The sequence below is a fragment of the Electrona antarctica genome, assembly GCF_951216825.1.
Source record: "Electrona antarctica genome assembly, chromosome: 8".
NCBI lineage: Eukaryota > Metazoa > Chordata > Actinopteri > Myctophiformes > Myctophidae > Electrona > Electrona antarctica.
The window spans coordinates 8010877-8031476 of NC_136789.1; the positions used below are offsets into that span (position 1 = coordinate 8010877).

Consider the following 20600-nt stretch of genomic DNA (forward strand, 5'->3'; position numbering starts at 1 on the left):
CCCCCTCATGCTCCCTCTTGGCAAATAACTGCGCCTGATGATTAGAACACACGTTTCAGAAGATTAACAAAGTGTCACTTGTTTAATTGAGTCATTCTAATTCAGAGCATGGCGAGCTCTGTCAAAACAGACAGCCAAAACAACAAGGATTCTCAATTGGTACCCAAAGGTTGCCTCCTGCTGGAGAAAAACAAAGCAAAGACAATTAGGATGGGCTTCATTAATAGTGTGTGTGCGTGTGCGTGTGTGTGTGTGTGTTCGCACTTAGCGGTACGCGATATGGTGATAAATATCGTATCGTGATAAAATGTCTCCACGATACGCCTTTTCAGAGATATCTATCGTGATACAGCACATTCTATGATTTGCAGTTCTATACCTTAATTTATACTTTTGTAGAACGACGGTTTCGTTAGCCAAAATGTATACGTATTTTGGTTTAAATGGTCTGTTACACCTTTTTCTTTTATTTTCTGTTACCTTGTAGGTGGTTGTACTGTAACTTGAACAATAACTCTAAAAGAACGCATGAAAAAATATTGTAATAATATGTATCGTGATACTGCTTGAAAGAATATTGTGATATTATATTTTTCCATATCGCCCCCCCCCCCTAGTGTGTGTGTGCGTGTGTGTGTGGTGGCTATTTGGTATCAACTGCAGCTCTTCAAGGATGGCTCTGTGAGCAATGTATCATCAGAGTTCCTCACCCGCTGTAAGCGTTTGATTTCATCCTGCTTGAACTTGAGGATAGCCAGTGCCTGTTCATGTTCCAATTCCAGCTGCTGCCTTCGCTCGGCGACCTCTCGCATATGCTGCACGTGCAAAGACAACAAAATAAGGTCAGTACAGTCAAAGGTTTTTTTAGAACGCCGCTGCTTTATTTTACATTAGATGAGTCCAATAATAGAACCCGCAGGAGAGGGAACCTCAATGTTAAATTGGCTTTTCTTTTCAAATCAAATATTTGTAATCGATGTAAAGTCTAATGTACATGACTGGAACATGCTTGAACAGTCGACAATTGAATACTTCTACAATTGCTATACAAATTGCTACTGAACCTGTACAGCCAAGAAGTTGAATGTAGTTCCTAGACCATTTTCCAAATTCTTGAATTAATGTCTGTATATTATAAAAAATAAAATAGCCAATTTAACATCATACTGTATGTCCCCGTTACGTCTACTGGGCTGGTACCTTTAGGACCTGCTCTAAGTTCTCCAGTTTGGCACGGAGTCTCTGGTTCTCCTCGAGAACTGAGTTGTGTTGAGCGGTCACTTCAGAGAGGTCTTCCCTCAGCTCCTCATTCTCAGCCCGAGTCTGGAGGAAACAGCAGAGCAGTGAACTTTGATGAATTGAACATGGTGGACCCTCTTGTAAACAAGTGTAATGCTGAATTGGGTCGTCCACTCACAGTTAACAGTCTTTGTATTGAGTTTGTGCTTGAAATGTACTGTATTTTTAATATTTACCAGGATAATGAAAAAACAAAATTCAACAGTTGACTTAAGTTATTATTTATTTCTTTACATAAATTATGTTATATTAATGTGTTTTGCCAATTATTTGGGTGCCCACTTGCAATATCCTGACGGGCCACAAGGTTGAGAATGAAATAAAAGGGAGTGGGAACCACTGACCTGGTCGAGCAGCTGTACCTTCCTCCTGAGGAGATCTTTCTCCTCCTTTAGCTGCTCATTTTGGCCTCGCTCATCCTCAAGCTGGCTCTCCTGTTTAAAAAAGGCCAAGAGAGACTGTTAACCTCAAAAACAAGTAAGGTGGAACCTATTTCTACCTCTTGCTAGTGAGGACGAGTAATATTTCCTCAATGTCTGCAGTTGATCTAACAAACCTTAAACAGAGTTTGACTGGAGGGAAATGGGAGTGAAGACCATACAGTAGCTGGCTGGGTTTTTCCTTACCAAATCCAGACATCTCTTCTGTCGCTTCTTTACTTCATGTTCAAGGCTTTCACATTCTTTTCTCTTCTTACACAGCTCACTTTCCTGAACAATGATCACAAAAAGGCACACCATTTTACACTCTGCACACGTCACCGGATGACACCCGAAACAGGATCTCCCATGTTTGTGTTGTTTACATGATATCCGTTGACCAAAAAAAAGGACAAATTCTGGAGCAAGGAATGCGATATGCACCAAAGAATATTATATCCTGTGACAAACGGCCTTTATTTACTAGTTTGTGTGTCTGTGGCATCAATCTGTTTGGGATCTAGAATACATAGGCTAAGTCCTTAATTTCCATATTGACCTCCGTCATGGCAGCAACATGGCATTACAAAGCTTAGCATCCTTTAATTATTCTAAATGGAGCTTACATGCAGGACCAGCAAAGGAGAAATCAGCTTATTTCTGACATAGCCATCATCATGCATTACTGCTGGGACCGAGTGGGGGAGCCTGGGGAACCAAGGGGCTAATTGTGGAGACCAATAACAGTTAAAAGACCTAGTGAAATGAAAGATACGGACATTTTATTTTGAAGTTTCACTCTGAAACGGAAAGCTGTGTGTGTTTTAACCAATCAGAACATTGCATCCCTCCATGTAGATCCGGTACATGTGCGATGCGTGCACGCAGGTGCCGTTTGTTTACAAAGTCACAGAGAGACAGGCAGCAAAGCATGTGGCTTATTTTAACCTATAATGTTTTCAGATACATATTTTAGCGTGCAGATTCAGTTTAAACCGAGTAATACACTGTCTGGATGTCATCTTGAATGAGATTAAAAAGGGAATAGTTCTGTAATCATCAGCTATGTTTGGACGGACGCGCAGCAATGGGAATAAAACAGGTGAATGAAATCAAGCTTAATTTTGTATCATGCAGGACATGACACGTCATCACGCATCACATTTTTGTTCAAAGGAAGTAATTCAATTTATTTTTTTACAATTACACAAAAATGGAAATTTTCCCATTGTTTTGGCATCCATTGTTAGGTATGCCCAAATGATGACCACCGGATATGGTCTAAAAGTGTGAAAAACGTATTTTTTATTTCACAAGGTCTTTGAATGCCCCTCACTGTATAAGTTTCTTTTCCCTTTTTACCTCCTTTATGATGAATTCCTGTTCTGTTCTTTGGCTATATAGAAGTGTATATTTGTAGGTCTCTAAATGTTTTGATGAATTGAACAAGGTGGACCCTCTTGTAAACAAGAGTAATGCTTTATTGAGTCGTCCACATAGAGTAAAGTGTTTTATGAGCAGAGGATCGCTTTGGATATCATGACCAGAGCGCTCGCACTGAGCGTTAATTGATACCCGCAGGACCGCAAGGTTCAAACTGTTGCTGTGCTCGAACGGCATGTCATCTGCGTTATTAGTGCACAATAGCCTAGCTGAGGGTGCCCGCTGGCCTAGTGGTCCAGGCACATGCCACATATAGGCTCTGGCCTGACAGCGCGTTGCGTGTTCGAGTCCCGTTCATGACGAACTTTGCTGCATGTCTCCCCTTCTCTCTCTCCCTCTTTCCTGTCCGTCTTTACTCTTCACTGTAACTAAAGGCACAAAAGCCAAAAACAAATCTTAAAAAAAAAAAAAATAGGGGCGCCCGCTGGCCTAGTGGTCCAGGCGCATGCCACATATAGGCTCTGGCCTGACAGCGTGTCGCGTGTTCGAGTCCCGTTCATGACGACCTTTGCTGCAAGTCCCTCTTTCCTGTCAATCTCCACTTGAAACTATCAATAAAGGCAGAAAAGCCATCTTAAAAAAATATATAATAATAATAATAATAATAGCCTAGCTGAAACAATATATTTATGTTAACGATTCTTTTTCAGGTCGTAAATGTCAGATAGTCATTTTAGTGGCACTGCGATAGACTATTCCTCATTCTTGTGTGTGTGTGTGTGTGTGTGTGTGTGTGTGTGTGTGTGTGTGTGTGTGTGTGTGTGTGTGTGTGTGTGTGTGTCTAAAAGCATGCTTTTAGTTACAGTCGCAACTTCTATAAATCCCTGAATTTTAAACAATCATAAACAACATTTTGAGGGACAGGTGCTCAAGTGGAAAAAAGGGTACCTTGTGCGGCACGTGGAACCACCTTAATAAGATTTATAGAGCAAAGGAACGCGCAATTCCTCACAGTTCCACTACCTGCTGTACAGGTGCCCTGGCCAACCTGTAGGAGTTGCTAGTGAGAGAATGCACAGAGAACACACTCCACAGCCGGTTCCCCATTCGAGAACATGGTCAATAGTCTATATGCACACAGAATAACTCTTCCTACTCCCGGGGCGCTTCCCTACTTCCTTCACAGGTGTTACCAATGATACTAATTAAAGCTCTGTTCCGTTTAGTGTGCATCAAATGGACCCTTACGGTAACACCTATCAGTGACCCATTATGCTTTGCCGTCTGTGGTGATTGCATAATGATTCTAATGTACAGGATTCAATAGGTCACCACTTTTGGTGTGACACAGCCGCACAGCAGACACAGACAGCTTTGTTTACATTCCGTTGTCAACACGTGTGTGGCATAGAGGTGCGGAGAAGATGGATAGTTTATCCTTTACTAAAGCTGTGGAAGTATTCACACTAATTTTGGATTTATTGGGGAAAGGAGGAGATCAACGCAGCTCCACAACACTGGGTAGGCTGCAGTTTTTAAGGGACCAAGAAGTCCTGAAGGGACTTTGGTCACTTATTGTTTTTGTGTTAACAACGTAACCATAATCTAACGAGTTATTTTTCTCAGAAGGTAATCTTGTATGTTATTTTTAAAGGCAGTAATCCAGTAACCTAACAAAGTTACTTTAGAAAATAACGATACCCAACACTGCAGACGGACACACTTCATCAGCAAATCTTTGATTTTATGCTTCTGTACAGTTTCCAATTAGAATTAAAATGGTTGAGAATCACTGCGAGAGTCGTAAAAAAATCTTCTCTTATTGGGGGTCCCTGGCATATCTTTTCAATTGGGGGTCTGTCGGCTAATACATGTCAAATTGGGGGTCCTAGACATGAAAAGGTTTGAGAGCAACTGGTATAAGGTTATATGGTATAACTCTGGAAAGGAGCCAGCTTAGGTGGTTCGGGCATCTGGTTAGGATGCCTCTCGGGCGTCTCCCTAGGGAGGTCCTTGAGGCACGTCCCAGTGGGAGGAGACCCCGGGGTAGATCAAGGCACAGTTGGAGGAAACATAACGACTCACTGGCCTTGGAACGTCTCAGGATCCCCCAGGAGGAAGTCACTAAGGTTGCTCTGGAGAGGGAAGTCTGGAATGCTCTGGTGGAGCTGTTGCCCCCGTGACCCGACTACGGATAAGCGGTTGAAGATGGATGGATGGATGGATGGTATAACGTGCAGTAATAGGCTGCTCTCACCAGATACTGTATGTGCCGCTCCTCTGTGCGCTCCTCCTGGCAGGAGGGGGTCGGGCTGCGGCCCGGCGGCGGCAGGGGGGTCACTCGCAACCCCAACTCCTCCTCCTCTCCGGGAGCCTCCTCGCACCTGGATGGAGCCTCATCTAACGCCACACATGGGGTCTCGCCTGCAACCTGACAAACAGACAGCAATAATAATAATTAAACTTAATTTGTATAGCACCTTTCATGATATGAAATGCTGCTCAAAGTGCTTTACGGAGCAATGGGCTCTGTATGCACTCGGAATAACTCTTCCTACTTCCGGGCCGCTTCCCTACTTCCCTCACAGGTGTTACCGGTGATACTAATTAAGGCTCTGTTCCATTTAGTGTGCAGTGGTTTTCAAACTTTTTTAATTTCAAGGACCCCCATAACTCTGAGAGTGTACAAATGGACCAAATGAACCCGTAAGGACTTACAGACCCATATGGGCCATTTGGAACCCACTCAAGGACACTTTGGCCTCTTTTCCACCAAAATAACTTTGGTTCTAGAACTGGTTCTGTTCTAGCTTTTTTTAAACCTTGGTGCTTTCACAGAACCAGTGACCATTTTTTGGTTCCAGTTCCGAACCAACTTTTTAGGGTTCTGTAACTTCTGGACCAATTCATTTTCAGTGGAAACACTCTGAACTGGTTCAATATTAGGCAGGGAAAAAGAACCGAATTGGTTCAACCCCGGTGGAAAAGGAGCCTCAGAGACCCACTGGTGTAGCAGAGTGTTTTCAGTGAGCCAACACACACAATAGCAGCACCCTGACTCCGTTTGACCAGAATGGAACAGAGCCTTCATTTTCATTAGTACGTATCATCGGTAACACCAAGCCCCCAGAGTAGCTGGCCAACATTGAAGCTGCTGAGACGTAGTGGTCAAAGCTGGAACTGCAGGCGGGCATTTAGCATGCGGAAACCCTGTGCAGCTGGGTTTAACATTGAGCGCCCAGTAGCACTTGCGCATTTGCCAACCAAAATTTGGTTGGCAAATTAATAACCAAAATTTGGTTGGCGAATGCGGAAGTAGAGGGTGGTTCAAAATGCCACTGAGCAACTTCCATTGAAATGAATAGCGGGAGGCGGGGCTGTCGCTCCGGTCCGCACTCTATCCTTTATAACTACTAGAGCGCCACACGTCGCCAATCAGAAGAAGGAAATTGTGGGATTTGACAACCGTCCACTTGTTTCAGCTCAGTTTTAAAACCCTTTATTCTGCCCTTCACATCTAGTATCGGATGGCCGCACATCGTAGACTCGTTTTAGAGGACCCCCTCTAAAACGAGATGATGCATCTCAAGGGGCTATCCTCTAAATTAAATACATTTTCAATATATACACGCACACCCAGGGTAAATAGTATGTGTACTGTACTCTAGTTTATGTAAAAGGGTATCTGCATGTTTAGGCAAGTCAGATTTAACTTTTTAAATACCTTATATTTAATAGTGTGAGCTTGTAGATCTGTCGAAGCTGCAGGTAGTGTTGGCAAGTGTGGTCATTATAGAGTGTTTGTCAACCACTGCTGTAAAACAACATTGGACAATAAAGTGTGACAGTCAGGCCCAGTTGCTTATGTTAACCTGATGGCTTGTGCTTGCTGTAAGCACAAAATCTGGCAACCCAGGCCTAAGTATCTTTTTTCATAGACCCGTTTGCTTGTTCACATGATCCTAGTCATGATGGCAACAGGCAATCATGCTGCTGGCGTTGTGAATGAATTTGCTGTGGATATCGTTTTAACAAATACTGTACACTGTTTTGAAAAAATTATTCTTCCTTATATAATAATAATATCTGATGTAAGATCCATTATGATGGTTATGTATTTTGGTTAGGTTGGCATTATTATTTTTGAACACTTGGTGGCGGGCTTTAGATTTGACAGCACTGGGTGTGTATTTAGAGGGCACACAGGTGCAGTGATTCCGATAGGACACAGGGGATGGTGGGAGCACACCGTTCTTACCAGCCAGCAGCCAGAAGCAGACAAAAGAACAGGATAATCGCTACATATTATAGCTGGTACTGTATGTTCCTATCACAACTCTGTCAATAAATACACCCAAACTGAGCTCTACGACTGGACATCCATCTGTCATGTTTGTGTGTGCACTGCTGCGTAAGATCACTTCCACCACCTGTGAAGTAACGTGCAACAAAGATTGGAAGGTGAACGAATGCCGTTACACCTGCTGATCATGTTTTAGGGTGGGGAACAAAATCACAATAAATCAAATGGCATATACATGCATGCACACAAACAAAGATGTGTAAGTTAAACTGGCTATAGTCACTGTGTGAGGGCCCGAGTTCTTTCCAGTTAGGGAAATATGAGACGACGTGGCGATCTATGATAACATCAAGGAAGCAAATACAATTATAATACAACCGTATAATTAACTGTAATTAAATATGCCCATAGACCATAGACCCATGATGAGATTAAAAGCTTTCATTCTCACTTTTATTTGTGCGACTTGTGACCTACAACTGATGGGGGAGGGGCAAAGCTGTCGTTGTCATATTATGCTTTAACATTGACATTAACATTATACCCCCTCTGTGAGCCAGAGGGATTAGCAGTGAGCCTCCTACCTAGTGGTCTAACTACAATCACAGAGTAATCCCAGGGGAATCCCTCTCGCTGGGACCATGACCAGAACACATTAGCACTAGAGCCTGTATTTTCTAATTAGACTGTCTGTTAACTCTCAGTAAGGGTGGGCAACGAAACTTGTTTCACTCAAATGTCGTGACTTTATGGTTGTATATTGTTTATAATCGTTTTAAAATGTTCTAGTATAAAAAAACTACAAAAGTAAGTTAAATTGCTTTTAATCACAATATCGAATCACAATATAATTAATATTAATTAATATATAAATTAATATTCTAATAAATCAAATCGGCACCCTAGGTATCGAGATCGTATCGAATCGGGCGGTAAGTGAATAATCCCACCCCTAATTCTCAGGTGGTTTCAAAAGAGCCCTTATTTTCAGCCGTCTCAAGTATGGTACAAGTTTCTAATGTGTGCTGTTCCTTCCACTGAGTGGTCTGAATGATGTCCAGCTGTCCCATTGGTTAAGGGTTAAAAGTCAGGAATCAAGTATCTAATTTTAGCGATCTCCTACTTATGTTCAGAGTGGAACTGGACCAGTGCAGCCAAGGCCATGACCCAATAACAGGATCAAAGACACTCTGCCACGTGTCACAGGTGGAGGTAGTCTTCACACTTTATTAGTTGGCCATTAGAAGGCAGACCAGCTCAGTGACTTTGTGGTTAGAGTGTCCGCCCTGGGACTGGGAGGTCGGGGTTCGATCCCCGGCCGGGTCATACCAAAGACTCTGAAAAATGGACTCAGCATCAAGGGTTGGATTGGGGGTAAGTCCCTGCGACATACTAGCGTCATGTCCAGGGTGTGTACTTGTACATCAAGCTGCCTCACGCTACAGAAACAGGAGATAGGCTTCTGCAAGGCTTACTTTATTAGAAGGCAGACCAGTTCGATATATACATTATTATCCTATAAGGAACACTCAACTTCAAATGTCATCATCGCAGGTTACTGTACGTGAGCAATAGGGTGAGTTTAAAAAAAAGCATAAAGATGGCTTTTCGCAATGAGAAAATTGTTATAGTCTGTTGCTTTACACACTTCTGAATTTGATTTTGAATTAATCAAATTTAACGTTTAAATTGGTAATTTGATATATATTTTTTTATTTTACATTATTATTATATTTTTTTTTTCCTTAAAAAATGTGCTGATCTGTCTGTCACATAAGCAGTGGCCTAAAAGAGACCTATGCTTTTCTGGGCATAAAGGGGCTGGTCAATCCATAGAAAATAGATGTCTCATTGGCTGCTGCAGTTCGTTGGAGCCATGTGTGTCGAAGGAGGGGCGGAACAATTTACACTGAGGGAGGAAGTATGCCAGAAGTGTGGAAGGCATGCTACGTCACGTCATTACTGGCCAACACCGCATCTTTTCTGGGACTTATGAGCAAGGGGCCAGTGAGGCTATTCAACGTTGAAGCTCTGGGCCTTAGTGGTAGGAGGAGGGACTACAGGCGGACCCGTGGATTCATGACCGGGAAACCCCGTGCAGCTGGGCTTTAACATTGAGCGCTCGGTTGCACTTCCGCATTTGACCACCAAAATTTGGTGGTCAAATGCGGAAGTAGACGTTCTGAGACGGTACTTCCGGCAGTCTTCCGGGTGCTTCAAAACGCCACTGAGCAACTTCCACTGACATGAATAGCTGGGGGGGGCGGAGCTTCGCACCAGTTCAGTCTCTATCCTTTTATATACTCTATGCTTATGAGACCCGAACATGCGCTCTGTGATGCATCTCGGGAAAGTTTTGCCCTCACTTGAGCACATACGTACACTCCAGAGGCGGAAAGGGCGTCTGCCTTTATATCTCTATGGGTCAATCTATCACTGGAAATGGACGGTGGCTCCCAATTGGTTCATCAACCTGAAGGGAGAGTGTGTGTGTGTGCGCGTGCGCGTGTGCGTGCGTGCGAGAGAGGTTGAATACAGGTGCAGAGAGAGAGCGGAGTTTAGCGCTATGCCACATTTTATAGACATCTCTCCAAGGCTTTTTTTTCTCTTTTGAGAACGAAATGCCTGTGGTCTCCGAGGCTACATAAGTGGCAACATTTACCCCAACTCATGTCAGCAAGATAAATCATCTACATTCAACTACAGATCACTCTATAGGGCAGGCTACCCATTTGTGTCTTAGTTATATTGTCTAAAGTTGGAGGAGGTTAATAAACCATTAACCATTACACTGTCAACTACTCTCCATAAACCTGTGACATCTCTTGGAGGTAAAACATGGCTATCCCTGGCTTATGTTTTTGAAGAGATTATGATAGTGGTGACAGAGAGCCAGCAGGAGGCACTAATTCTATTTGCCTTAGTATCATCAGCCATTAAACCAAGCCCATGATTTGTCATTCCTTGTCAGTGGAGATCTTCCTCATTCCTGGGGCATTTATCTTAACGGTAGGTGTGGTACTACTGTAGGTATGGGCAGGAGTACTCAAGTAGTTCAACAGAGTAATCACTTTCTTGTTTCTTTTCTTTGTTAAAAAATAATATCTCTGCTGTCGGGAGGAAACCACCTTAACACCAAAATGTTTTTCAGGAAATGGAAAATATAAAAGTTTCAGGAAATTAAGAAAACCTTATATTTTGAAAACAAAGCAATACTGCATCATCAAAGTTGGTGTTGTGAATATTGTCAATTACTTGCATGAGAGGGGGAGAGTTGGTGGAGTTAGTTTCTTTAGCAGACAGTTTGAGGGTCCAATGGAGTTAAGAGGTTTTGCCCCAAGCACTTTTTACTACTTTCCATTGGTTCAATATTTTCGAAACAACACACAGACATAAAGGGTGTTCACCAGCACGGATTTATGCAAAAACTAAATAATCAGAAACCTAAAAAATGGATTTAGGTGCCCGACAGAAACGTTATAATAGCTGTGTGGAGTTTGCATGTTCTCCCTGTATCCCCTAGGGTACTGTAGGTACCCCCTCAAAAACTATGTAGTAATCCTGGTCTCTAAACTGCCTCCCCCTGGCCAGCGGGAACTGTTATTTATGCTAGTATAAAAATCTGCACAGAACCTTAAAGCAGAAATTATATCTGCACTGCACACAATTTAATTTTAATACTATTAAAAAAAGCTTCTAAATCCTAGCAGTTTTCTGAAAAACCTATGTTTATATTATTTAGGGACCTCCCAGAAGCAAAGATACTGTATTAATACAGAGTTAAAAACGTTCCTTGTGAAAGAATATATATAGAATATATATTCAAAGATTTGCACACACTTTCAAAGATTTTTAAAAAATAGCAGATTATTTGTTCGGACAAAAAAAATGTTGTTTGTCATGATTTGTCAGGAGCCGAGTTGGCTTTGTCGGAGGCTAAAAGGTCTTTAAATAAATACTTTCTGAAACGTCTATGGGAAAAATGAATGGGAAATTCTCTTCCGGGTTCAGTCAGATAACTCACGAATAGATTGAACAAATATGTATTATAGAATGAGAATACAAGTGTGCATTAATATGGCACCACTTGGCGTTCGGCTCTGCTCCATTTTTCTACCTGCTCGACACAATTATACAACCATCATAAGAGATGGGAGATAGATATACAATAACAACCCCCCCATGGGGAATAGGAATAGCAGAGCCCACCAGTGGTGCTGGGGTGGCAGTGGGAGCAAACAGCACATAACAACATCAGGAACGCATAATATGCAGAGGAAGGAACGCAGGAAGAATGCAGTCTTAGGTGAGCGCCACTATTTTTCCAACAACCGCCAACTAGTTTTATGGCCGCACACCCTAGAGTTGGGTTCTGCTTGACGTTTCTCGTTTTTCGTTACCACTGTCGTAATATTGCCATGCTCTGGGTGGGATCTCTGTCGGTTCGCAAACAGACAGAGCTTTGTCGCTCTATATGTAAAGTGTCTTGAGACAACTTGTTGCGATTTGACACTTTAATAAAATTGAATTGAAAACAAAAAGCCTGTGGTCCCCAAGGCTATTTGAAGAGGTATTGTGAGTGTATGCCCAGAACAGGCCCATGCTTAATTATTTTACTGCGAAGTACGTATACATTCGTACGCCCCAGCTATGGGATGTTATCTGCTAGGTACGTATATATTCGTACCCCCCCCCCCCCCCCCGTATACTGTGTACGTGTATATAGTGGTTGAGCCCCAGAGCAGCTTTTAACATTGATTCGGTTGCTATGCAACGCCTCCGTCACCACCAGCTATGGGACGTTACAACTCCTCTCCATTTACCTCGGTTCAAAGCAGGATTTTCAAACCTCCATAACTCGGAATCTACGAGCACTGTCCTTGGTGATCGTCAGCCATCCAAATTTCAGATGTCATTTGTGACTATCTCGCATCCCTCCATGTAAACGTTTCTGGAGACAGCTAAACAGTGTGCATTAATGCTAATGTGGGGATAAGACTGGGTGATAAGACTTATATGGCTTTAAACATGTACGATGTCACTCGTCTCGTTGACTTATCGTCAACAAAGCATGTCGGTCTGTTCAGACTTTAGATTAGCGTTTGATAGACAGAGTTTAATTGCTGCTGCATGGTGGTGGACTAGGACAAGACTGAGCTGGTTGACCAGTACTAGGCTACCAGCCAGGAGCCTGAGGAGTGCATCTTTCGTCTGCAGCGCTTGCGGTTCTCACTCGCTGTCCTTGTGAGGAAAAATATTAGCCATGGCATCTCGTTTTAGTCTTGTCCTAACCTCGCCTCTCTGTTACAAAAGTGCCGTGTGAACCGTCATGTTGTAGTATTTCTTTGTAGTCATCAGGCAGGAACAATCATCCAGAACTTCCTTTTCCCTCAAACCGGAAGAATAACAATAAAAGCTCTCGTAGCCTGTAGCTTTTATTGAGAAAAATCGGTTTGAGGGAAAAGGATGTTCCGGAAGATTGATGACTATTGACTACAAAACAATACTACAACATGACGTAGCGATATCATCCGCTCCCGAACGGATCATAAACCCGAAAGAGAATGCTGCCCAGGCTAGTCTTGTCCTAGTCCACCACCATGTAGCAGCAATGTCTCGGTCTGCGCTGTGCTCGGCCAAACTAAAAAGGCTGAACAGACACGCTATCGCTATGCCATTTTTTTTGGAGAGTGAGAGTAACAAACACCCAAATTACCCAATAGTGCATTGCAACGTAAACAAAGTTGTATAGGCTACTACAGTTTCTAATGAAAAAGGAGACCCCCGCTGGTCAAAAGGGCACTATAAAATGTCCCCCATGAACAGGGTAACATTTTGGTGCAAACGTTATGAATTCAACTCGTCTCTTCATATGCACGACGTCATCAAACAGAAAAGCCCTTTAACTACTACTATGCTACCAGCTAGCAGCACAGAAAGAGTTAATACTTCTACTACAATAAGATTCACTAATAGGAATCGTATCGATCATTTTAATAGATAATGTGGAAGCCTGCTTGCCAAAAAGTGCTTGTGTTTTTTACCAGCTGCTATGCAATAGCAAGCTGAGTCTATCACCGATGTGCAAGCTAGTCCTCTAGTCAGCTGGTTTTCTCATTGGCAACCTTGTCTCTAGGCAACCACACACATTTTGCAGCCAATGGGAGAGCATTGCAGCCAATTGGCATTTGGAGTCATACCCTGCTGTGCACGCCAACTATAGGCTACTGTCAACGTCGCACGCCAAGTTCGCCAACTTCTATTTCACCACGGGATTGTGCCGTTTGTGTGCAGCAGCAGACACACGTGTGTGTCGGGAATCTACTGTCAACTTTCAGGTAAAGTAATGCGAAGCAGCAGACACGTGTGTGTCGGGATTGCGCTGTTTGTGTGCAGCAGTGTGTGTGTGTGTGTGTGTGTGTGTGTGTGTGTGTGTGTGTGTGTGTGTGTGTGTGTGTGTGTGTGTCTGTGTGCTTATGTCCGCATGCTGTGCACGTGTGTGCGTGTGTGTGAGTCTATCATCGATGTGCGAGCTAGTGCCTACAGTATGATGCCTACCAATGACATGATCAGTGGTACAAAGATTTCAAACTTTGCCCTTTCTTTTTTAGCATGATACATTTTCAGATTGATAGTTAGTAGTTGGTAGTTTCCATTATTTCTGCCTTGGAATCCCCACTGATGATGTCATTGGGAGGAAGGTTTCTGAACTGTCTACAGCACCTACGTTTGATCATTATGTTTTTAACTCTGTAGCATTATTTTTGAGTGGTGCAACCACTCCAAGGAACAGCAATGTCCGTGTTCACCACCTATGTGACTCGTGTTAACCTATGTGACTCGTGTTAATGTGTGTGACTCATGTGTGACTCATGAGTACCAGTAGGGGCGCTGTTGTGGCAGAAACAGAGACAGAGAGATGCACTGTTGCCTGCTAATGAGAGAGGGAGAGATAGAGAGAGAGAGAGAGAGAGAGAGGGGGGGAGGTGGGGGGGATTCGCACCACTCAGTTCACACGGGTGTGATTTTAAATAAAAAGTGCAATACAAGGCCTGGGCCGGCTTAGCGGTCCAGGCACCTTGGCTGGAAATCCAGCATGACAGTGTATTGCGGGTTCGAGACCCATTCCCGACAAACTTTGCTGTGTGTCTTCCCCCCCAAAAAGTGTTGTAGTGTTTCTTCTTCTTTCTAATTATTTGTTCAGCCCGAAAAAATTTGTTTGTTGTCATGATTTGTCACGACAAGAGTTGGCTTTGTCCGTGGCGTAAACGTCTTTAAGTATACTTTCTAAAAGTCTATGAGGAAAATGAACGGGGATTTCTTTTCCGGGTCTCTCGAGGGGGCGGGACTGCGACGGTCTATCTAATGTAATCCTGGGCGCTACACTTCCTCTGCCAACCTGGGGGGGGGGGGGGCAGCGGACTGACCTCATGCCTCCTTCTATGCATGAGGAGTCCAAGCTGCTTCTTTTCACCTGACAGGGGGGAGTTTCCCGCCGGACAGCGCGTGGAAGGAACACGTTATTCCGACAAGTTCCTTTCCCCTCCATCAGGCGCCCCGGCTGATGGAGGGGAGGTAGTTTAGAGACCAGGATTACTGCATGTTTTTGTGAGGGTACCTACCCTAGGGGACACGGGGAGAACATGCAAACTCCACACAGAAAGGCCCTTTCGCCAACCTCGCCTCGGGTATGGGCACTGATGACGCGGAGGAGGGCCCACAGCGGGAATCGAACCCAGGACCTTCTAGCTGTGAGGCGACAGCACTACCGACTGTGCCACCGTGCCCCTGTCAAGCTAGTGTATCAATAAAGGCAAAAAATAATAATAAAAAAGTGCAATACAAATTAAATGTATTATTATTAATAATAATACTAATAATACTACTAATAATAATATTAATTATTATTATTATGGTAGATGGAAATGGCGCCATGGTATAGTATGACCATTGAGATATTCCTTTAATTTTAATAAACAGTTGGTTTATATATTTTACAATACGGTCTGTCATGTATTTTAATTGGCCCCATTATCAAGTAATACCTCAAATTATCATCAGATTAGCCCTGGTCCAGTGTGTTAATAGCGAGTCTCTCAGGACCAGGGCGATCACCAGATGAGCATATCAGAGTTTCACTCGACCTATGCTTAGTGTTACTTTGCATTAATATTTCTCAGATGGCTGTCGGGGTGTTATGAGGTCCGATTAACGTTGTCGTGGTCATGACATTTTTGTTGACGAATTAATGAATTATCGTACAAATGATTAATGATTTGCGTTTTTGGCATTGAACATACATTAGGATAAAAAGTTTGCCCTTTAGGCTCCGTAAACTAAAGTTACACTGGACAGATATGACAATTTAATATACAAAGAAATTAGCCAAGATTGACATATTTTATAGCTTGACATTTAAAAAACGTTAAATAGTGGAAATAATGTGACGCATTGGGAGCTTGTACTGTATAAAGATCTACCTATTTTTGCAATTTTTTTTATAAATTATTATCTCAAACAATTGCAATCATATAATAATCGTGACAGGCTTAGGTTTGGTAAGACCAAAATGTAGTTCTAATTCACATTTGCTATGTATCAAACACTATCCGATCTACTCACAAATGGGGTATTCTTTCTAGCAGCATTTAGTTTACTTCAAGTAGCTTTTTATTTAACACGGACCATACACAGTTCATGTCTAACCTCAGTGAAATTTGTAACCAATGTCTAGTGAAGTTTAGAACACAGGGCCGGGCCGCTGGCGTGGTGGTCCGGGAGGGCACCCTAGGCTGCAATGCTAGCCTGACAGCGCGTTGCGCGTTCCTGTCCCGACGACCTTTGCTGCGTGTCACTCCCCATCTCTATCCGCATTTCCTGTCAGACTACTGTCCTATCAATAAAGCCATGAGAGCCCAAAAATAAATCTTCGTGCGAGTGCTGTTCAGAGGACTTTTTTCTGTAACTTTTCTTCACAGAAAATTAAGCAAATCCTCTCCAAGTTAAATATAAACAGCAAAGACACTTATTTCTGACTAAACTCAGTTCGGTAGAAAAATATCACATTGTTACAAAGCAAAGGAGAAAATCTGCCACCAGAAGAATAGCAAACTGACTTGATCTTTGTAGAAAAGAAAGGAATCCCTTTTAGACATTAAAGGAAAAATCACACCCGTGTGAAGTGCTCTTATACATCATGACATAAAATAGACACTATGCCACTCTGGCCCCACAGTGGTGGAATGAACTTCCCACTGATGTTAGGACAGCAGAGTCACTGCCCATATTTCGCCGCAGGTTGAAAACCCACCTCTTCAGGAAACACTACCCTTCCTCTCTGCCTGACCTACTTGTTGTTAACTAGTTGTACGAACGCTTGTTTTCTATTGTTGTATTGTTTATTGGATCTTGTTTAGTCGATACAATTGTTTTAGCTCATGCTCATTTGATTTAGCTATTTTGTCTCATCTGTTTAAGGAAATAGGTAGCTGATATATTGCACTTTTACCTTAGCGCTAGGTATACTCTTGGTTGCTTGTTTTTGCAGAAAATGCACTAAAGACTTCTGGTGATTAGTAGTTTTTGTTCCCTACCTATGTTGAATACACTTATTGTAAGTCGCTTTGGATAAAAGCGTCTGCTAAATGACTGTAATGTAATGTAATTCTAATTAAATGGTATAATATAATAATACAGGTCCAAACCTACTTAAACGTTTTTGAATGTCGGCTGACAGCGTGTTGCGGGTTCGACTGCCGATCCCGACGCCCTCTATATTTCATGTCAAGGACCCCCAGAATTATCTGTATTTGGCCATCTGAAAATATGTTGTTCCAGGGACGCCCCCCCCAGTAGCAAAGATTTGAGTTAAAAAAAACGTTCGCTCTGAAATAATATATATTCAAAGATTTGCGCCACATTTTCACACACACACACACACACACACACACACACACACACACACACACACACACACACACACACACACACACACACACACACACACACACACACACACACACACACACACACACACACACACACACACACACACACACACACACACACACACACACACACACACACACACACACTTTTACCTTTCTGAAGTGTTTAACCTGTACAGGATAACGAATAAAATCACCCTAGGCCGTGTTTGATTCTAGAACTGCCAGCGACTTCTGAAATAACATTGTGGGTGAATACATTTAAACACATTATGTAGAACATAATTGTTCATGCATGTATACACTATGCTTATAACTGAAGAGTTAATCGTGTCAAAACTAACTCTTCTACCTTTTACACTGTATTTTAGCAGCTTGTATATACTGTAACATATTGTATGCTAGTGAGCATACAGTACATGTTTAGTAAGCAAGGGGGGAATTAGCTCATCGGTCCATTACAGTAGTTTTCATTTTACACTCTCAAGAGTTAAAGATCTTTAAGGGTACATTTGGTTACCAACTCTCATTCACTCACTCTCAACCACCTGGATCCCCCTCAAGGACCACTGGTCTATTATAGGGTTTATTATGCACGCTACAGCTTTGCTCTTCTACTGAGGCCATGTCGAAATGCTACATATAAAATCTGCCTTCATCTCTTTACTAGACAGCAGAGCATGCAGTTTTGTTTTGTTTTATATCAGACATGGTCCTTGCTCACAGGGTAACAACATGAGTCATGTCTGCTTGCACCCGCCCTCACACTTTGCAGTAACATTGTGTATACTTCACATGTATCGTGTGGTCCATGCTTGCTAAAGGATCAAGCACAGCCTGGGCCTGTCCTGGCTGTGCATACTAAAGGCAGGGCCAGATCCCATTCAGCAGGCCCTGAATGCCATAAGCACATTGGTGTAATCCCTGGCAGACTACTGAAACGGGTAACTGGATCACTTCTTTTAAAAGCACCTTAATGGATTGGCCTGGCCGTTGATTTTCTTTCTTTTTTTAAATATAGAGAATATTGATATGCATCAATCAAAGGGTTTTGTCATGCTGTCCTCGACTAGGTCTTGTTCACGTCCCTTTAATTTGTAAGTAAGTGGCACTCCATTGTAGGCCCGGAATTGGACTTGTCAAAATGAGAATTGACAAAATAACAGCAACAGCAACAACTTGCAACTAAAGAAATACACATATTTAGCCGTTATTCATGCACTTGTCTTGGTAAATGGTGCACTTGCTGTAGGAATGGACTGTTCCACCCGTCACCGTGCGTGCAGGACGCAGACATGCATATAATCTCTTCAAAAGAATTATTCTGTCATTTATTTATTAACAATGCCTTTAGCCAATTCTCCTGTAGGCATTTCCCAAATGGCACCATTTCTTATACTGTACCTCCAGTTATTGTACTGTATAGTAGCAACCCTGCACTGGTTCAGTCTGACATGTAAGCAGACACATACTGTACAAGATTAACCAAACAGCCTGCACACACAGGACCACGACATCCAAATGCAGAAACGGATGTGCATAAATGATGATGACCTACCCCTTTTTCTGTGATGTGGCAATGTCACGGCTTCCTTTTGGCCCCCTAGTTATCCAGTGCAGGGCGAGCTATAAAAGTCTCTGTTGCGGTGAGAGTCTTACCTACCAACCCAAAACCCTCTCCCCACTGCCACAGCAACAGAGAGCGGATTACTGGACTGTACCATTCTGTTGTTGGGAGGGGATTAGAGCATGGCCCCTTTCTGTGTGTGTGTGTGTGTGTGTGTGTGTGTGTGTGTGTGTGTGTGTGTGTGTGTGTGTGTGTGTGTGTGTGTGTGTGTGTGTGTGTGTGTGTGTGTGTGTGTGTGTGTGTGTGTGTGCGAGTCACAGTTGGTGTGCGTTTGTGCGTTTGTCGTCGTGTGTGTGTCCTGCAAACAACAGATTACCCGGACCAGCGTTCTCCTTTAAGCTTCAAAAGGAGTAATACGTTTCGCACAAAAAAAACGTAAGGTGCTCCCATAAGATATGCACTTTAATATGACCAACATTGAAACCCAATGAATTGATGCTACTGAATTGACGCTACATTTGATTTCAGTGGATTACAGAGAAGCCACTTTCCCTTGTTGCAGATGTTCTTTGAGGTTCACTAACACAAATAAAACCAACGGTGGACTGCATTAAACTGTTCATATTTGTGACATTTGTGGACACCGACTCTAAAGTCATCACTCCATATACCCACAGTGGAGAAAACTGAAACTGCCTTCTAAGAATTAGATGTAGATGACTGGAATTAAATACCAGAGTATATGACTTGTTTATCTTGATCGGGCCCAAGTTCAAGACAGGGAATCATCTCATTAAGGGTCGTGGCAGATTAGTATCAGCTCTAACGGCAGGCCATTATATAACACTGCAAAACAGCATCCATGCCAGTGTAAACATGCTAAGCTTCGTTTTTTAAAAGACAACAATCCCAGAGCAAACCAGAGCAAATTCCACATTAACTGACAAAACGTAATCCCAGCTGTAGTACTAAGACCATCCACCCCTTTGGTTAAAAATACATGATCTAGTCCAGGGGTCCTCAACTAGAAATGCTGAAGGTCCACTAATATTCTTTGTCCCATGAGCGTGACGCGGGCCGCCGCGTGCCGAAAATTTTGATTAATTAATTAATTAATTTGATCAATTCATTAATTCATTTTATTAATTACCTTTAATTTTATTAATTAATTTGATTTTTTTGTTTTTTTTCAGGGTCCAGAGAGGTGGTCCGCGGTCCGGTCGTGGACCGCGGTCCGCCAGTTGAGGACCCCTGATCTAGTCCATCAATTTGACCCTTTTTTTACAGACAAACTCAAACAAGGTGTGCCATGTCATCACGCTCCATGTTTACTATGTTCGTCACTCTACCGTCTGAAACCTGGACACTTGCTAAAGCCATAAAGTCAGCTCTCCACCAAACTACTACAGATTACCATAAAGTCAGCTCTCCACCAAACTACTACAGATTACCATAAAGTCAGCTCTCCACCAAACTACTACAGATTACCATAAAGTCAGCTCTCCACCAAACTACTACAGATTACCATAAAGTCAGCTCTCCACCAAACTACTACAGACTGCCACAGTGGCAGTCCAATGAAGTCGGGGATATCAGTCGGTCGGAAGGTGTGAACAAAAGTTGCTTAATGCACCTGCCGAGCCGACACCGGCAGACGGCTACAATGGTGCTGAAAATAGCCT

At 42.8% G+C, this 20600-nt stretch overlaps 1 protein-coding gene across 1 annotated transcript in view; it reads right to left on the reverse strand.

Moving 5' to 3' along the window:
• Positions 1-20600, reverse strand: part of tspoap1 (TSPO associated protein 1) — a 91127-nt gene that overhangs the window by 40050 nt on the left and 30477 nt on the right. Inside the window, 6 exon segments of the mRNA XM_079508003.1 lie at positions 1-34; positions 711-815; positions 1201-1323; positions 1644-1733; positions 1926-2009; positions 5359-5532. The exon segment at positions 1-34 is cut by the window's left edge and continues 17 nt beyond it. Of these exon segments, the coding sequence (XP_079364129.1) occupies positions 1-34; positions 711-815; positions 1201-1323; positions 1644-1733; positions 1926-2009; positions 5359-5532 (610 nt within the window).